Genomic DNA, 18,862 nt, shown 5'->3' with positions numbered 1-18,862 from the left:
CCCAAGAATATTTTTTTTTAATTTTATTTATTTATTTGAGAGAGAGAGCACAAGCAGGGGGAGGACACCAGAGGGAGCAGGAGAAACAGGTTCCCCACTGATCAGGAAGCCCGATAGGGGGCTTGATCCCAGGACCCTGGGATCATGACCTGAGCTGAAGGCAGATGCTTACCTGACTGAGCCACCCAGGTGCCCCAAGAATAAATTTAACAAAAACTCTGAAGTAAGGCTTTCCTCTGTAGAGGAAAGAGCATTCCTGCATTCTTATTTCAGCTTTGCCTCTGAGTAATTGCATATAATTCATATAATTTCTTTGAACCTTGTTTTCCTCATCTTTAAATTGAGAATTATTGTGCTTCTTGCCTCACAGGGCTGTTATGAGCACTAGAATATATTTATAGTGTAAAGCATTATACAGTGATAATCATACTTAATAAAGCATACAGAAGCTATTTCCCTTCCCAGTCCCCTAGTTGAAGTGGTATGAAAATGTACTTAAGAACCTTGGCAATTTTCAGGGCTCCTGGGTAGCTCAGTCCTTGGGCATCTGCCTTTGGCTTGGGTGGTGATCCCAGGGTCCTGGGATCCAGCCCCACATAGGGCTCCCTGCTTGCCTTGAAGCCTGCTTCTCCCTCTCCCACTCCCCCTGCTTGTGTTCCCTCTCTCGCTGTGTCTCTCTGTCAAATAAATAAATAAAATCTTAAAAAAAAAAAACAAAAACCTTGGCAATTTCATCACATAGAACAGGGTTGGGTGTTGTGCCAGGTAGTGGAGGAACCATTATTCTGGACCCAGTTAGTTGGGACTGTGCTTAGTTTCCCAGCCACCTCGCTCAATATTACCCTGAAATCACCAGTAAGACATTTATCTTTCCTATCATGATTTACTGACTTACTCATTTGGTAAAAGGTTGCAACTTTCACTTGTCATTTTGAAATGCCTTTTCTTCTTTTGTTATGGCTTTAGGAGGAATTTAATCACCAGTATATTGAATAACTGTTCTTTAAAGTTGCCATTTTTTGAGTATTTCAGTCTATACCATTGAATTTAACTTTCTTTTCCTTCACTTTCCTCTTCTTAAGGGCTTACAGCAGCCAGCTCCTTTTTCTGATGAAATTGAAGTTGACTTTAGTAAGCCCTATGTCAGGGTAACTATGGAAGAAGCCAGCAGAGGAACTCCTTGTAAGTAAATGCCTATTTATACTGTTGTTTTACTCTTGTTTTTAGCATTCAATTGTATTTATCAAACATACACGTACTTTCTATATTCTTTCCTCAGTTTACTTGTAAAGGCTAGTTAGGGGAGGGTTTCCTCCCATCTCCCAGTTGTTCTCTTTGGGAAAAATAACTGCACTCCATAAAATTTCATTTTTTCTTCTTCTTATAAGCTTGTTTTCTGTGATGTTGTTACAGCTTGAGATATAGTGGAACAGAGATAATAGGATATTAGCCCGAGCTGGATTATAATCTCGTCTGTATTTACAAAGGTCCAAAAATATGTCAGGCTGTCACATTTTTAATAGCCTTCGGAATTGTCCCCCAGATCTCCCTTTCTATAAGTTAGTACCCTAGCTATGATGCTGCTATAGGACAAAAATATCCTAAGTGGGTAGATTCTTATCACTTAACTTTATCTTTACTGATATTTTTTAGGTTTTTTTTAAAGACTCACTTTATTATTTTTAAACCCTATACTCTTTATTTGTATGCTTAGTTTACATCATTAATGAGCTATTTTTGACTACATAAATTATTAATATATATTCTAGTTACTCTTCCTGTTCTGGACAAGTGGATTTAGGGATCATCATAAAGAGAAGCTTCCTTGAGTGTTAGGAATGTAAAGTCCTATAGGCAGCTGTCCTTACTTATTTGTAAATTCTCCAATTCTTTTTTTCAATCCTTTTTTGGTTCTTTCCATTATTATGGTAAGTGTTCTGTCTACTCTGTAAATGTAGGCCTGCACTCAAACCCAGGCAAGTACTAGGGAACAAGAGGTAGTTACAGCCACAAGTCTATACATTTCCACTATATAGAAGATATTTGTGGTTACTTCTTAATAGTGTTAGTATGTTTGCTCTCTGCTGTAATTGAAGAGTAGCAAAATATGAATAAACATGAATGCTGGACAATTTCAGGCCAGGGATCCCAGTACTCCTCAGCGATTTCTTGGCTATATGAAGCATAGCTTTTGAGTCCTCAAAATTCCAGAGAATGCTTTCTTTTTGCAAAAGTGTTTAGATGTAGCTCATGTTGATCATGACCCTTCTGACTCATGATGGTATTTTGGACTTGGCTCCCCTTGAGTAATAAGCAGGCCAATGGGGCAGGGTAAAATGACAACAAAATGACAACAAAACAGTGTAGTGGTGGCAGGTCAAATTTCAAAATGCCATCAAACAGTTCAAGGATCACATTCACATGTGATAGTAGACCTGTTGAAGGCAAGATCTTTTCATGGGGGCTCTCTAATAACACACATTCAGAATGTAGTACTTCACTCAGATCTGATCACATTGTCTATATTACCCAGCTTATTGCTAATCTATCCACAGATCACCTATGGTACATAAAATGTTTGTGTGTGCATGTGTACTATTCCCAAGTTTTAAAGCTTATAGTTAACAAGCACTAACTAATCTAATTTTTAACAATTGTAGAATTAGAATTTTAACAATTTTAGAATTTTGTAAGTAAGTCATTTTTTGAGATTATCTACTTTATCATCTCTTCATTATATACATGAAGAAATTGAAGTCCTCAGAAACTAAGAAGTGAAAGCTTCCCTATAATAAAACAAATAATTAGTGATAGAATTGAAACTAAAACCTAAGTTTTTCCATCTTTGTGTTCTTTTCACCCTGGAGTGATGCTGCTCTTTGTAGACATTAGTTATAAATAATAGAAGGCCATTGGCAGGGGCGCCTGAGTGGCTCAGTCGTTAAGCGTCTGCCTTTGGCTCGGGTCATGATCTCAGGGTCCTGGGATTGAGCCTTACGTCGGGCCCCCTGCTCGGCGGAGAGCCTGCCTCTCTCTCTCCCTCTGCCTGCCGCTCTGCCTACTTGTACTCTCTATCTCTCTGTCAAATAACTAAAAAAACCTAAAAAAAAAAAAAAGAGGAAAACTAACGATCATAAAAAAAGAAAGTCTTTAAGTATCCTCTGGCTCTTTAAAAAAAAAAAAAAAGAAGGCCATTGGCAAACTGATTGCATTTTAGGTAGAACAGAGAGTCACAAATTAGCCTATAAAGTTGGCTGGTCTAATCTGGTCTCCAGTTTTTCTCCTATATCTCATTCTGTCTGTTCAGTCTTAAGTTAAATAACCACGTGACTATTCAGTGTTGGACAAGGAGTAAACCAATAAACCAATAAAGAATCTACACATGCCACAATTAGTGAATTTTAAACCAATAACTTGTACAAGGGGGCATCCTTCCCCTCCTCCCCCACACCATGTCTTCACTAGGGAGGTTAAGGAAATACAAGAATGGAGTTGGTATAATCTAGGAGAAAACTCACTACCCAGAGAAAAAACAAATATAGCTTGAGAGATGAAAAGCTTATTTCTTTTGGAAGATGAAAGAAAAAGGTCAGCAATATGTTTTCAAGGAGAAAGGGGAAAAAAAGGCAAAGTCTGAAGGGCAATAGAATCTGTTAGGGGCAAAAGTTTTGGTGATAAGTATTTGAGAGAATATATCAAAAGATGCAGTAAATTGAAACAGATCTGTTCTGCCTAGAGGAAAACATATATTTATTTAGCCAATAGTAGTGCAAGGACTATAGTTTATAATACAAATCAGGACCATTTTGAAAGTGAAAGGGGGTTGCTCCTAATAATAAGCTGAGACAATATATAAATCAGGGTTTGGTCATCCTGACCAGTAGACACTTGGTAAGAGAATGAATAACTCGTGCTTTTCCCCACATTTTCTCATTCAACAGTGGTCCTTTCTGGCCATTTGGTTACTATATTAGCCTGGGTTTGCTAAAGACTTGGGGGTAAGTCATGGGGAATTGAGAGTTTAGGAGGCTGGGGAAACACTGAAGAGGGCAAGAAGCACATCTGGAGTTTGGTCTGAGAAAGGGTTTGGTGGTGACTTGGCCTGATAACAGGATGATTAACCCTGACAAACAGCCAGTCGATCAACAGCATTCTGTACTACTGTACTATTTCCACCATCCTCATCTCACTTTGCCCATGCTATACACTAATGTCAAAGAAACAACAACAAAATCTTAATTTTTGTATTCTATGCTTTGTCTTTTAGGATCAAAAAAGTGAGATCATAGTCACGCTGGACTTGTTTAGGAAAGATGGAAGTATGTTAGTTACTTCATGGCCATGATTTCTAGGATGTAGAAGACAGATTAGGCTCCTCAGATTTTGTTTTCTTTTGCTTTGTTTTATGGTTGAGGAAACTGAGTCTTAAAGAGGTTACGATTACAGAGGAAGGAGGCTGGTGGTTAAATTGGAGCTGTAATTTTTCTGACTCTTAAATCCATTATATTAGTTGTTTTTCTTTGTATTGGCATATCTGTTTTATTTAAAAATTTCATTTCCTTTATTATAAACCAATACATTCCCATGGCCTAACATTAATAAAGTACAAACAGGGTACAGAGTGAAATGTCTTCCTATTATCACCATCTCACAGCTACCCACTATCCCTCCCTCTCACCCTTTTAGTAGGTGTATCATGGTACATTCAGTCCTTCCATTGAGATTTAGGTTGTTTCCAAACTTTGATTATTACAGACTATGCTGCAATGAATAACATACATATTTACAAATCTTATCTGTGAGAAAAATTCCTAGAACTAGAATAGCTGGGCCATTGTAGGTGTAGCTGGGCCATTGTAGGAGATAAGAAAACATCCAATGACTTTAGGTACTTTCCAGAAAAAAGTAAAAGCATTTGTCTTTTGATAGATATTGTCTAATTGCCCTTTTTTAAAAGATTTTATTTATTTGAGAAAGAGCATGTGCATGCTTGGCGCACGAGTAGGAGAAGGAGGAAAGGGACAGAGGGAGAGGGAGAAGCAGACACCCTGCTGAGCAGGGAGCCTGATGCGGGGCTCCGTCCCAGGACTCTAGGATCAAGACCTGAGCCACAGGCAGTTGCTTAACCAACTGAGCCACCCAGGCGCCCCTCTAACTGCCCTTAAAATTTGTACCAATTTATGTTTCTATCCCCAGTGTATGATTTCTCAGTTTAAAAGCTATTTATTTATCGATAAAGCTATCTGGAAAGAAAAGTCCACAGACCTTTTGAGAACCAGTTTTCTCCCCCTTGATCGATTGTCCTCAAGACAGGAGGGAGAAGATGTATCTTACCCCTACCTTCAGTATGGTATATCTGATGCGGCTCCCCTTCTTTCCCAGAATGATGTAGCTGCTCCTACTGTTATTTTCTGCTGCTATAGTTAGATACTCTTCTTTTATTCACATATGGGAATATGTTACTAGGACTTGTTAGATTTATTATTTGAAGCATTATGTCAAATCCATCCTCAGTGTGTTTGTTTGGCTTTGGTATTAGTCTTGTGCCTGCAAGAGATCACTCATTACCTGGATTTTCTTTCATAGTCCAGTACTACTAAAAATAGACTATCTGTTCTCTGTTATTCTCACTAATGGAGAGAAGAGGAAAAACTTTTTTTTTTTTTAAGATTTTATTTATTTATTTGACAGAGACATAGCGAGAGCAGGAACACAAGCAGGGGGAGTGGGAGAGGAAGAAGCAGGCCTCCCGTGGAGCAGGGAGCCCGATGCAGGGCTCGATCCCAGGACCCTGGGATCATGACCTGGGCGAAGGCAGACACTTAACGACTGAGCCACCCAGGCGCCCCAAGAGGAAAAACTCTTAATGTAAAGTCCTATAAGATTGATATTTGACTTTTAAATACTTAGTATATCACCCTCTACTGAGAAAGTATAACATCATGCTCACTGTCAGGAGAAACACTTGAAGGAATCCCATCTGTCATCACAGAGCAGATATTGAGGGTGACTGGGACTGAGAAGCAATAAATTGGTAACTGATCTCTACACCCCTTTCACCTTCCCTGTCAACCCCTCTGGATCACTTCTTACTCACGGGGCAGTTGGAGGGAGGTTTATTTTCATTTTTTTTTAAAAGATTTTATTTATTTAATTGACAGAGAGACAGAGAGAGAGGGAACACAAGCAGGGGGAGTGGGAGAGGGAGAAGCAGGCTTCCCGCCGAGCAGGGAGCCCAATGCGGGGCTCGATCCCAGGACCCTGGGATCATGACCTGAGCCGAAGGCAGTTGCTTAACCAACTGAGCCACCCAGGTGCCCCGGGAGGTTTATTTTCAAAGCAAAGCTTAGTTATTAGTAATCAGGGCAGCCTGAAAATGAGAGAGCAAGCAGCGGGAGTATAGCTTAACTACACCCTGTTTAAGATTTTATTTTATTTTATATTTTTATTTATTTGCGAGAGAGAGAATGAAAGCCAGAGAGCATGAGAGGGAGGAGGGTCAGAGGGAGAAGCAGACTCCCTGCTGAGCAGGGAGCCCGATGTGGGACTCGATCCCGGGACTCCAGGATCATGACCTGAGCCGAAGGCAGTTGCTTAACCAACTGAGCCACCCAGGCGCCCTAACTACACCCTGTTTAAATGTGACTGAAATTTAGGCATAAGCTGAAGGTGAGGATTTTGAAGTTTAGGACACATATGTAGTTCTTCCCATTCACTTTTTTTTTTTTTTTAAGATTTATTCATTTGAGAGAGAGAGCATGAGTGAGCAAGCAAGAGAGCACAAGTGGCAGAGGGAGAGGGAGAAGCAGGCTCCCTGCTGGGCAGAGAGCCCGATGGTGGGGCTCAATCCTAGGACCCTGGGACCATGACCTGAGCTGAAGGCAGACGCTTAACTGACTAAGCCACCCAGGCGCCCCTTCCTATTCACTTCTAAAATAACTTCAAGAAAAAGCAATCATGAAATCCAGTTACATGAGCAGTTTGATGAAATCAGGCTAACAGAGAGTCAATGGGTGTGATGTCAAAAAAGGGTCTTTGGAGCCAAGGAAGTCTGTGATATTATTCCTCACCACCCCAATCCATCCTTCCATTAGGGAGAATATCCAGAGAACACCTTGAGAAAGGGGTATGCAAGGATGGAACACAGTGCCATTTCTATTTGTCATATATGAAGTATTGAATCAGTGTGTTTTTGTAATCAATTCTTTCCTTTGGATTTAGGTGATCGGCCTGTGAGAGTTTATGCCGATGGAATATTTGACTTATTTCACTGTGGTCATGCCCGGGCTCTGATGCAAGCAAAGAACCTTTTCCCTAATACATACCTCATTGTAGGAGGTAAGAAAACATCTGATGACTTTAGGTGCTTTCCAGAAAAAAAAAAAATTATAGTAGCCTTTTTCTCCTGTTATAACATGAATACTGGCTCTTGGTTTGGTTTTTAAATGAGGGATATAGAACAGCCTCTCTAAAACATGAAGTATATGAATTATATAAACCTGGTGAGAGAAGCTCCAAGCTCTTTGACCTGAGATGTCCAGTTTTTATCTGTTTTTAGCTGAGTTTCTGCAGTTTGGGGAGCAACAGTGACCCCTATTGCCTACTTAAGAACAGCATTTATTCTAGATTTCAATTTGTCTTTTTTTTTCTTTAGGTTTTATTTATTTGAGAGAGAGAGTGTGTGAGGGGGGTGGGAAGAGAGAGAAGCAGAGAGGGAGGGAGAAGGACAAGCAGACCCTGTGCTGAGCATGGAGCCCAACAGGGGTCTCGATCCCAGGACCTTGAGATCATGACCCAAGCTGAGACCAAGAGTCAGATGCTCAACTGACTGAGCCACCCAAGCATCCTGTTTATCATTTTGAATCAACTGAAGTGCAAAAGTCTGTTAAGCAAATATTATGTGGTCTAGTACAGTCTTATGAAAATATAATAAAACATTTTTAAAAACTTAAGTGATGCAGAAATTCACAGCAGGTTAATTTCAAAGCCAAAGATTTTAGGCCCTTGTTGTATCCTCTCCTCTCCGAAGTGTGAACGTGCTTTTTATTGAGCATTGGTCCTGAAGATGTATCTTGGATTAGGAAAAGCACTGTTACTCAGACTGAGCTGTATCCAGAAAATTCTTCTCCAGGTGGGAAGATTGGTTGCAGTCCTAGGAAACGGGAGAGGTTGGTGACTGAGGAATGGTTAAGCAAAGGGACTTTGACTTACAACTTTATGATGTGGTGAACTCAGTTTGCAGTGATGAGCTTACGCACAACTTCAAAGGCTTCACGGTGATGAATGAAAATGAGCGCTATGATGCAGTGCAGCACTGCCGCTATGTGGATGAGGTGGTGAGGAATGCCCCCTGGACCCTGACACCAGAATTCCTGACAGAACACCGGGTAAGAAACTGAGCACATGTCCCCATTCCTTGTTCTGGAATTCCCTCAAATCTCAAGACTTCTGGGACTTAGGGTAGTTTTCCACTAGCCTTTTTTTTTTTTTTTTTTTTTACTTTATGCTTTATATAAATTTCACATAGAAGAGATGACAGTGATATTACTACTAATAATAATCATCCCTAACATTTATATGGGTTTTGGTGGTTTACAGGCACTTTTACATCCATTATATTTCATTTGCTCCCCCAAACAATCTTATTGGGTAGCTATTATTTCTACTATACATATGAGAACAGAGCCAGAGAAACCAAATGACCTGGTCCAGGATACACAGTAGCAGGGCTAGAAACTGAACTCTTCAGTTAAGTGATTTTTATACTCCCACACTATGAATGTGTCCATCCTCCTAACATACCAGTCCTTTAGAATATACAGAGCCTTAGCTGTGCTCTCAAGGAGTTCCAGGAAACATAGACTTCTCTTATACTGACTTAAATCTAGTTTTAGGGCTTTGATTTTGGGCTAGAAATTGTATGGGATTAGAAACTGGGAGGTTTCCCACTTTTGCTCATTGAGTTAGTAGTATAAAACCCCTCACTCCTTTTAATTCTCACACATTAAAGAAACAAGTTTCCTGTAAATGGCAGGTATAAAGGGTGAGAAGGGTTTATCAGGTCAGGGTGAGGTCCCCAAGCTTGAGGAACCAGCAAGCATATTGTCAGTTCTCAGCAGGGGTATGTGGAATGTCAAAGGTGAGTTGTTCAATGAGGCAGAAAGAAAAAAGTAGCCAAAGTGCTTCAAAAGCAATACTTGGGGGTAGGCCTGAAGCTAAAGGGTATTTGTTAAAACTTTCAGAATTAGGGGCGCCTGGGTGGCTCAGATGGTTAAGCGTCTGCCTTTGGCTCAGGTCATGATCCCAGGGTCCTGGGATCGAGTCCCGCATCGGGCTCCCTGCTCCTTGGGAGCCTGCTTCTCCCTCTGCTTCTCTCTTTCTCTCCCTCTCTCTCCCCCCCTCTGTCTCTCATGAATAAATAAATAAAATCTTTAGAAAAAAAAAAAACTTTCGGGATTAGGACAGACCTTTTATAGTTCTCTAGCTTTTCTGTATCAATACTTGGCAGCCAATGGTACCAAAGGTGATGAATAAGATTATTCTCAGCAACCACAGCCAGGCAGGCCCAGGCAGAAGAGGTTAGAGGAACTTTTTTTTTTTTAAAGATTTTATTTATTTATTTGACAGAGAGAGACACAGCAAGAGAGGGAACACAAGCGGGGAGCAGGAGAGGGAGAAGCAGGCTTCCCGCGGAGCAGGAATCCCGACATGGGGCTCAATCCCAGGACCCTAAGATCATGACCTGAGCCGAAGGCAGACGCTTAACGACTGAGCCACCCAGCTGCCCCTAGAGGAACTTTTAACTTCCCATTTCTCCTTGTTAGCAGTGAATCCTCAGCCAGCAGTCCTACCTGGCCACTATTCTTATTTACACTTTGCTGCCTATCAATCCCTGACAGATTGTTCATAGGTAATCAGGATATTAGCTGAGAGTCTCTGACACATTCCTGATAGACATGCTTCACACTACAGTGGCTTCTGGGAATTAGGTATAGTAGTTGTATTAGCAATTACATTAGTAAAGGGCATAGGGCCTACTCAGGAATGACTAAATAAGTAAGGTTAGCATATCTCTCTGAAAGATTATTGATCCCAGTACTATTGATCTCTTTTCACTGTTGCAAGAGGTATTGACAGTAGTAAAATGATAGAGCCCAAGACCTAAAGGTCTTTTATGGCTTCGAGTTTTACATTCCTCAGGAGTATAGATGTATCTGTTCTAGTAAAAGGGCTCTTGGTTGCTATTTTTATATTCCCACTCATCTCATGGACTGAGAGAGAAACCAGCTAAGGAAGAAGTGACCTCTTTTGCATATTTTTAGAAACCCTTATTTGACCAATCTTTATAGACCCAGGAAGATGGGGAGATTTCCTTTCTTCTTTCCTCAGCTCCACTCACTAACTAACACACCAGCAAATCCTCTAGTCGTGTTTACTACAGCATGATGACTGGTGTGCAGTGTGAGGGTAGCGCTTCCAGTAGACCAGGAGAAATAGCTAAAAAAAGAAACTGGTCAACTTCATATTTATGAGTGATAAATAATTAGATTGGGTGGCTTGTGAATGAGTCACAGAATTTATGAAGCAAAACAAAGAGAGATTAAAAAAAGTCCATTTGAGGCCTGGCCTCCCCTTGTCCTTTATTTGGATCTGGGGGAGTATTTACTGGGAGAGTATTTTCTGGGGGAATATTTACTGGTTCTTTTTGATGGCAGTGATCCTGGGTTTTAAATGATGTTTCCTTATTTCAGATTGATTTTGTAGCCCATGATGACATCCCTTATTCTTCTGCTGGGAGCGATGATGTTTATAAGCACATCAAGGAAGCAGGTGAGTAATCTGATGTACATCCTCACTTTATGGAGTCTCAGGAGCAGTAACAGAGATTTAATGACATTGCTACTTTACAGAGGAAAATTTATACACTTAGAAATTCAATATACTTTCAATCACACTTCAGATAAGAGGTTTATGTGAGCATAGCACTGATATCCATCAATTCTCAGTCTAAACATCTACTTTTGATATCTCTTTTAATTTTAGGAATCTCTCTCTCCCAGGCCCATATTTTTTTTTTTAATATTAGGGCCATATAGTTCTTCCTTTCCTTACCCCTAGCGTTTGAGTCAGTCCTCCTCCTGTATGTCAGTATCTCCAGACTTCACTTAGTAATAGAAGACATTTTTTGAGGAAAAGAATGTTGCTCCCAGTGTCCATCTAGTCCTACTGCCTGAGTTAACCAGAATGTCACAGTGTTTGTATGTGTTCTTGAATTAGGTATGTTTGCACCAACACAGAGGACAGAAGGTATCTCCACATCAGACATCATCACCCGAATTGTCCGGGACTATGATGTCTATGCCCGACGGAACCTCCAGAGGGGCTACACAGCAAAGGAGCTCAATGTCAGCTTTATCAATGTGAGTTCCGACTTCATCCCAGAGTTCCCTGGCCCTATTGGACACACGTTTGCCTCCTACTTTATCTGAGCTAAAGTTGCTTTTCAGTCTGCTGTAATTATCACCTCCAAAATTCAATGAATGCCTCTTTGCTGATTACACTATGCTAAGCTCTTTACAAAAAGAATAAAACAGAGGCATTCTCTGCCTTTATGGTCTAGTATCAACACATTGATATAAAGACACACAGCCAATTAAATAAGAATATGTTACTTCGGCTTAGGTCTTGATCCCAGGGTCCTGGGATCGAGCCCTGCATCGGGCTCCCTGCTCAGCGGGAAGCCTGCTTCTCCCTCTCCCACTCCCCCTGCTTGTGTTCCCTCTTTCGCTGTGTCTGTCTCTCTGTCAAATAAATAAATAAAATCTCAAAAAAAAAAAGGAATGTTACTTAACATAGTACAGTATTTATATCAAATATATTTAAAACAGTTTTTTTGGTTTTTTTTTGATTGGATGGTCTTTGGAAAATGTAATGAAAATTATGGATCCTCTCCCTGTGTGGATAGTGGCACACACATTTTCCATGCAATTTCTCAGGGCATGTGGACCTAGGTTTTAAAATTTGATTTATGAAAGCAAAGTTTATCTTAGCTTAATACTGCCTTTTAGAAACAAACTGCTATACATGTTGTATATAAATTGTATCTTAATAAAGTTGATTTTAAAAGAAGAAAGCTGCTAACTATACTTCTATACAAGTAGTTTACAATGTTCCCTTACCTGCTGCCAGTTGTGTGAATGATGAATAGATGAAGTGGTTTCATCGAAATATGTTTATCTTTGCAGATAAACCCTAGCTGTTGTTAACCACCTACTACAGAATCTTTTTCAGGTGTTTAAAAATACTAAACATATTCCCGTTCCCCTTTATGATCTGGAAATTATGAAAATACTTTTCCTTTGGCTAAACATCCCCCCCCCCATCCCCAGAGGGTTCATACCATTTTCCCTTCTGTTTAGGGAAGCTTGTAGGACTATAGAGTATCATCTTCATTTTGCAAATGAGCAAACAGATCTCTAAATACCAAAAAATAAAACAAACAGCTCTTCTAAAATCATAGCATAAGCCAGTGATAGAGAGAAAACATCCAATACAATAAACAAATTAAGTAAAAGATCCGCTACTTCAACCTATTGTAGTTGTCTTATTCTTGGCGATATTGTGTAGTAATCCTGTGGCTCCTTATGTATCTTCATCTAGAATGGGGTTTGGGTTATGTTGGGCATGTTTATGTTCCAAATTTATGGGTTTTTTTTTTAATTATTATGTTCAGTTAGCCAACGTCTCGTACATCACTAGTTTTTGATGTAATCTTAAAAATTCTGACTTCATTTGGCTATATGCCCATCTGTTACTGAGCATACTCTGTATATTTAGTTTAGTCCAGGCTTCTACAATGTTCGGATTATCACACTTTCATATAAGATGACCATCCAGAGTATATTTAATCTGTTACTATGCTAGAGAAACAAGGGATAGATTAGGGCGAAGTGAAATTCTAATGACTGGAAATAGTATCAGTAGAGTGCTGAAATGTTTTTTTTTTCTTCTCCCTTTGGAATGGAGGTCAGAGTATTATTTCTCAAAACAATTATTTCTTTACTTAGGAGAAGAAATACCACTTGCAAGAGCGGGTTGACAAAGTAAAGAAGAAAGTGAAAGACGTGGAAGAAAAGTCAAAAGAATTTGTTCAGAAGGTCGAGGAAAAAAGCATTGATCTCATTCAGAAGTGGGAGGAGAAATCCCGAGAATTCATTGGAAGTTTCCTGGAAATGTTTGGTCCAGAAGGAGCGCTGGTATGTTCTTTCCTGGTGGAAAGTTTAGGGAATTTCAGGAAAATTTAGGGTATTTTCATGCTGTGGAAAGAATTATAGCATTATAGAAAGGGACATCAACATTAAGTAGTTATCTAATCTCTTCCTTATATTGGGCTGAACTATATTTCAACTATCCCCAAAAAGTTTAAAATCGTTACAGAAAGAGGTTACACATTCTCCTAAATAATTTTGCCAGCTGTCAACCTCCAAATCTGGTGATAAGCAAGTAACCTTGCCCAGCTTGCTTCTATATTATAGTTTTAGATAAAAAGGAAAGAACGAAGAACAGTAAAAAGAAAGCTGCCTCCACTATAAACAGCTGCTGCAGAGCTGCTGGGTGAGGTTAGAGTTCTGTCCTTGAGTAACAAGGTCTTTTCAAGCCAAATAGAAGGTGAATGTAGTTATTTAGCAAATGAGTCCTAGGATATTAGGAAGGATCTAACTGTGAAAGTATTTGATACCAGAACAGATTATTCAGGGAAAATATAGAATTTCCTTTTCAGAGAGCTCTAAAACTAGAATAGGTACTCTTTTGTCTGAGTTAGTTTCTTTGCCTGGAGCCTGGACTGCAGACCAAGTAGCTATTTAAGAATTCCTTTGACACAGAAGTCGAGAATTGGGTTACTATAGATAACATGTGGAAACCCTTAGATAAGTAGCATAGCATGGACTACTTTAGGGAGGAGATTGCTTAAAATTTTAGATATGTCCCTCCCCTAGCTTATTTGATCACTTTTTTGACATTGCACAGGGCATTCGTGATAATTTGAAGTCTCAGATCCTCCAGTGGTGATTTAGTAAGATCCCTAGGTTTCTTCTAATTCTTCTTTTTGGTCTCCCTAGAAACATATGCTGAAAGAGGGGAAAGGCCGGATGCTGCAGGCCATCAGTCCAAAGCAGAGTCCCAGCAGCAGCCCTACTCGGGAACGCTCCCCCTCCCCGTCTTTTCGATGGCCCTTCTCTGGCAAGACTTCCCCGCCTTCCTCCCCAGCAAACCTCTCCAGGCACAAGGCTGCAGCCTATGATATCAGTGAGGATGAAGAAGACTAAGTTTTCATCCCTCCTTTTCTCTTCCCTCCCTCTGTCCCATCACCTTTGGAAGCTCTCTGTTGAATTTCAAATTGTGATTCCAACACTAAACCTAAGGACAGCTACAAAGGAAAGAAAGTTGGGGCAGGAGGATGTAGGATGGGATCAGACAGCCCATCCTCCAAGAGGCATCACCTATCCACACCAAGAAAGAGGCTGACTACACCTCAGAAACCTGTTCTGCATCCATATACCCTCCCTACAGACTTGGCTTTACTGTTTATGTTCATGTGATTTTGACAGGGAAATTGTCATTTTTATTAATTTTTTTAAAAAATTAGTCTTTCAAATGTTGTAAGTAGAACTAATTCTTTGCCCCTGAGGAGTGGGCAGAAGGAAGTGGTGTATTACCCAGAGGCCTTTTCTTCCTGATACACTATAGTGTTTGCCTTCTGTTCGTGGCTTGCCAGTCCTTCAACCAATGAGCCATGCTGATGAGTGATTTCAGGGGGAGGGGAAATAGCATAATTTTGGTGTCCTTAAAAAAAAGCTAAAAGCTGAGTAAACTCAGTCACAGACCCCCTCAATGTACTGCTGGCACATGTGTCAATGTGGCTGTGAGAAGAAGGAGATCTGAGCCGAACTTTTCTTACTCCCTGAGGAGTTTCTTGTTGGACCCGATGGGGTCCATGGAAAGACACTGATGTGGATGGAACAGACCACATGGCATCAGCTGCGGTTTTCCTGCTGTGTTCATCTTCTCAGAAAACTCTGTTGCCCAGTTATTTGGGAGCTCTTGTCAATCTCTTTCCTACAGTCTACCTTTGAAGGAAGGAACACTTTCAGGTTTATTGTGATTGGGGATGGGAGTGGGACAGTACTCAGTCCTATAAAGGATCAAATTAGGTTAATTTTCCCATTTGGGTGTAAGTTCCTGGCCCTGCTATTTCAATGCTTATTACCTAGCTTCTTACAGAGGATACTTTGTAAATGTCTGCAGTTTGAACATGATCTGTTAATCCATGTTGCTCAAAGCCATATTGAATATTTAGAGAGATTTGCACAGAATTTAAACACAAAAGCATAAAGAAACGCCCCCCCCCCCCTTCCTAAAGCCTTATCTTGAACTCTGTCCTTAAGAATGTTCTTAGGGAACTAATGCTCCAGGTGGTGTTTCTTTTCCTCTGAGAGTTGCAGTGGTTGGGACTTCCCTCTGCTGCCCCTCCAGCAGGCCACAAAACATGACAAGAGAATGGCAGGTTCTCTCCCTTTCCCACGTGTGCCTGGTGGTTATGGTCCCACTTCTCCTGTTAGGTTGCCCAGGAGGATTCGTCACTTATATTCCACATCAGAGATGCTGAAGCTTGACACTTGCAGTTGAGTGTGAGCTCATTTTAAGCCTCTAGCATTCTGCAGCTACATGAATGAGCAGACCATCATCTTCAATAATCCTGTAGCTGGGTTCAGGGGGAAAATTGCTTATGTCCAGGCCCCACCCTGTCACTCATAAATACCCCTTGTGGGGGTGGAGTTTTGGTGTTTTCAGCTAAGAAAACTGTATTTTATCTTTTCTTGCCCCTATGCTAGGGCTGTGAGCATCTCATAGTCTCTTCCCTAAATACTTTCTGGTAAAACCTGCTCTTCTGCCTGAGGATCAGAGGCTAGAATCACTGCCTGCTTGCACAGCAGGACTACCTGGTTTCCTAAAACTCCCAACACCCAGAGAGGCAGAGTAGAGACACAAAGAGAGGGAAATCTCTTGTTGTCCTGACAGCTTATGTAAACTACATTTCTGACTCTTCTCATGAAGTGCTATTTTTGCTATCAAATATGGTTTACGTGAGCTTTGGCTTGGAATCCTTTTTTTGAAACAGTTCAAGTTCTTGTTTTCCTACATTAACCAGCTTCATAGGATCACATATTTTAACTTTTCTGCTTTAGTCTTCCCTCTTCGGGAATTCTGCCTATTTCTGTCTTATTCTCCCTGGTATAGAAAGATGATGAAATCATCACTGAAGGTCACCTACCTGTTCCCTCAAAGTACATATTAGCCAAGCGTATTTGGCAAGGGAGATGCTCAGAATGTGGTTTTCCTCTCTGCATGTCACTCCTCTCAAGTTTACTATCTGGGACCTCTTCCTCTGCTCTGTCAGTGGGCTACTTTGGGCATTCCCTGCCCTTGGAGTATAACCGCTGTGCTGATAAGTTCTGTGAGACCGCCAGGGCCAGCAAATGCACACGTGCTTGGAAAGCCCTCTCACTCCTTTTGACGAGCCTCTGTGGCCTCAGTCTCCTAACACTAGTGCATCCTCAAATAATTTTGACTTAAAGCTATAACTTTTATTGTGCGGCATATTAGTTACTTTGGGATAAATGTGATCCTAGGTGCTGGACAAGGATGGGTGGAGGGAAGAAGCTGTTGGGATGATGTATTATTTGATCATTTGTGCCTAATTAAATGAAGTTAGTGGTTTGCCTACCATGACCATGCCTGTGATCTGTAAATCTTCTATTATTAATTTTAGTATTAACTGTTAATATTGATTTCTAATATTAATATTAATTAGCCATTTCCCAGAATCCCGCACACAAAGCAATAAGCCAAATGTAGTAGAGATGGGAGAGCCTTAAAGCCTCTGAAGCCACTAGTTGGCTTCAGAGCTCAGTCTGTGAGACAGAAGGATGGAGACAAACCCAGGAGCTGGTGCTGAGGAGGTGCTACATTCATTTACCCTGAGATGGCTGGGCCGAAAGTGTGCTCTTTTCATACACTAGACTCAGTAGCACTAAGGAACAGAGGTTGAAACTTGAGAGGAGTAGAAACAGATTCTTTGTACTGCTGCAGCTGTTTCTGATAGAGCCAAAGACCATTATTTCACAGAGGCTTGGGTAAGAAGGCTGGGGATAGGAGGAGGTTGAAGATGCTAAATAAGAAAAAATATGAAGCATTATGAGGTCAAGAGAACTTCTGACTTTTTCTGATTGCCAATAACCCAGCACCCGAGTTAGATTTTTCTTATTTTACTTGTGACCACACAACTGGTCAGGCAGCCTCCAGATATTCCGCACCCCGCCCCTCCACATGGTTCTTCACAGTGCTTTTGTTTCTCCGGATTATCTTGATTTGTGGGGAGCTTTTGTTATTCTGGAGCTCATTGCTTTTTTGACCCTGTTCTAGATCTCTGTCTAAAATCTTTCCAAATCAATTATATTTTGCTGCTTTTCTTTAATTCCCTAAAAGCCTTAGCGTCTACATTTTCTGTCAGCACACACTTTCACCAGAAGTTGAACTAATACAGGTAGGAAAACTCCCTTAGCAATGTTTTTAACTAATGGTATTTTTTTTTAAGCTTACCAGTGTAAGTATTTTTAAAGATTGTATTTTTCAAAATCATACAATGATTGTTCTTGTTTTCTCTCATAGAATAGATTGTCATGGGATAAAGAGTGGTCCCTAGCTTCTATTTTTCCAAATAAGTAGAACATGTTCTTGGGATTATACTATTAAATGTTAATTTTCTTTAAAAGAAAGAAGAAAGATTTTCTGTCTGCCAAAGTTTTATGTTAATTCTCAGATTGGGATAGAAAACAAAAGTGCTAGGTTTAACACTAAGATGACTCAGGTTGTGTTCCTTTAGGTTTAAAGAGGGCTTTCCCACCCTTCTTAGGGGGCACTGACTGTTTTAAACACAGAGAGTTGATTAGTTGGGTTGCTTTGTATTGAGGATCTTGAAAAGAAAAAGGCGTGTGGGAAGAAACACTGGCCTTGGTGTGAATGTTAGCCCCATCCCCAGTGCCATCATCCACAGGGCGTTTTCCTTAATCGGTGTTCAGTATATTGTTTTCCTGTGTGAGTGTTATTAATTTGTTCAGTTATTTTGGCCTTCGTCATTAGGCAAATAAAGGCAAAGTGGTTTTACCTAATGTTCTATTTCCTGTGTGTTGGACCTGGTATACGTGTGTATAAGATGTTTTATGTATTTGGGACTTTTACCTATTTTACCTACTCTCAGTTCCTTGGCTTTTGCATCCTAATTTGTCTCCTCAGAATTGTTCCATGACCATATTATCAGGGAAATTCTTTTGCAGCTTTGCACAGAAGGCCCAAAAAGCCATTGTGCCTCTAAGGGAGGCTGATCCAGATCTATGAGGTCTAATGTCATCGGTGTCCTAATGACATCTTCAGAAGCCTGGTTTCTTTCGAGACTTTAGGTTTGTACTATTTTTGCCTGGTTGAGTTTTTTTTTTTTTTTTTTTAGTTGACATACAATGTTACATGAGTTTTAGGTGTACAACTTAGTGGTTTGACAAGTTTATACATTATGCTATGTTCACCACAAGTATAGCTACCATCTGTCCCATTACATTGCTATTACAATATCATTCACTGTATTCCATTTTTTTAAAAGATTTTATTTATTTATTTATTTGAGAGAGTGAGAACAGGTATGCATGGGCAGAGGGAGAAGGGAGAGTCTTAAGCAGACTTTGCACTGAGCACTGAGCGTGACACAGGGCTCGATCTCATGAGCCTGAGATCATGACCTGAGCCAAAC

At 40.4% G+C, this 18,862-nt stretch overlaps 1 protein-coding gene across 1 annotated transcript in view; it reads left to right on the top strand.

Annotated features, from left to right (window-relative positions):
• Positions 1-18,230, top strand: part of PCYT1A (phosphate cytidylyltransferase 1A, choline) — a 31,516-nt gene extending 13,286 nt beyond the window's left edge. The window contains exons 2-8 of the mRNA XM_025876007.2: positions 1,083-1,182; positions 7,222-7,338; positions 8,236-8,387; positions 10,752-10,830; positions 11,278-11,420; positions 13,068-13,256; positions 14,121-18,230. Of these exons, the coding sequence (XP_025731792.1) occupies positions 1,083-1,182; positions 7,222-7,338; positions 8,236-8,387; positions 10,752-10,830; positions 11,278-11,420; positions 13,068-13,256; positions 14,121-14,327 (987 nt within the window). The 3' untranslated portion in view covers positions 14,328-18,230. The remainder of the gene's footprint in view (positions 1-1,082; positions 1,183-7,221; positions 7,339-8,235; positions 8,388-10,751; positions 10,831-11,277; positions 11,421-13,067; positions 13,257-14,120) is intronic.
• Positions 18,231-18,862: the final 632 nt, after the last annotated feature.

The sequence above is a fragment of the Callorhinus ursinus genome, unplaced genomic scaffold (assembly GCF_003265705.2).
Source record: "Callorhinus ursinus isolate GAN/ISIS: 27379988/994484 unplaced genomic scaffold, GSC_fseal_2.0 scaffold1, whole genome shotgun sequence".
NCBI lineage: Eukaryota > Metazoa > Chordata > Mammalia > Carnivora > Otariidae > Callorhinus > Callorhinus ursinus.
Note: the sequence above shows the minus strand (reverse complement) of the source record. Positions and strands in the feature narration are given on the sequence as shown.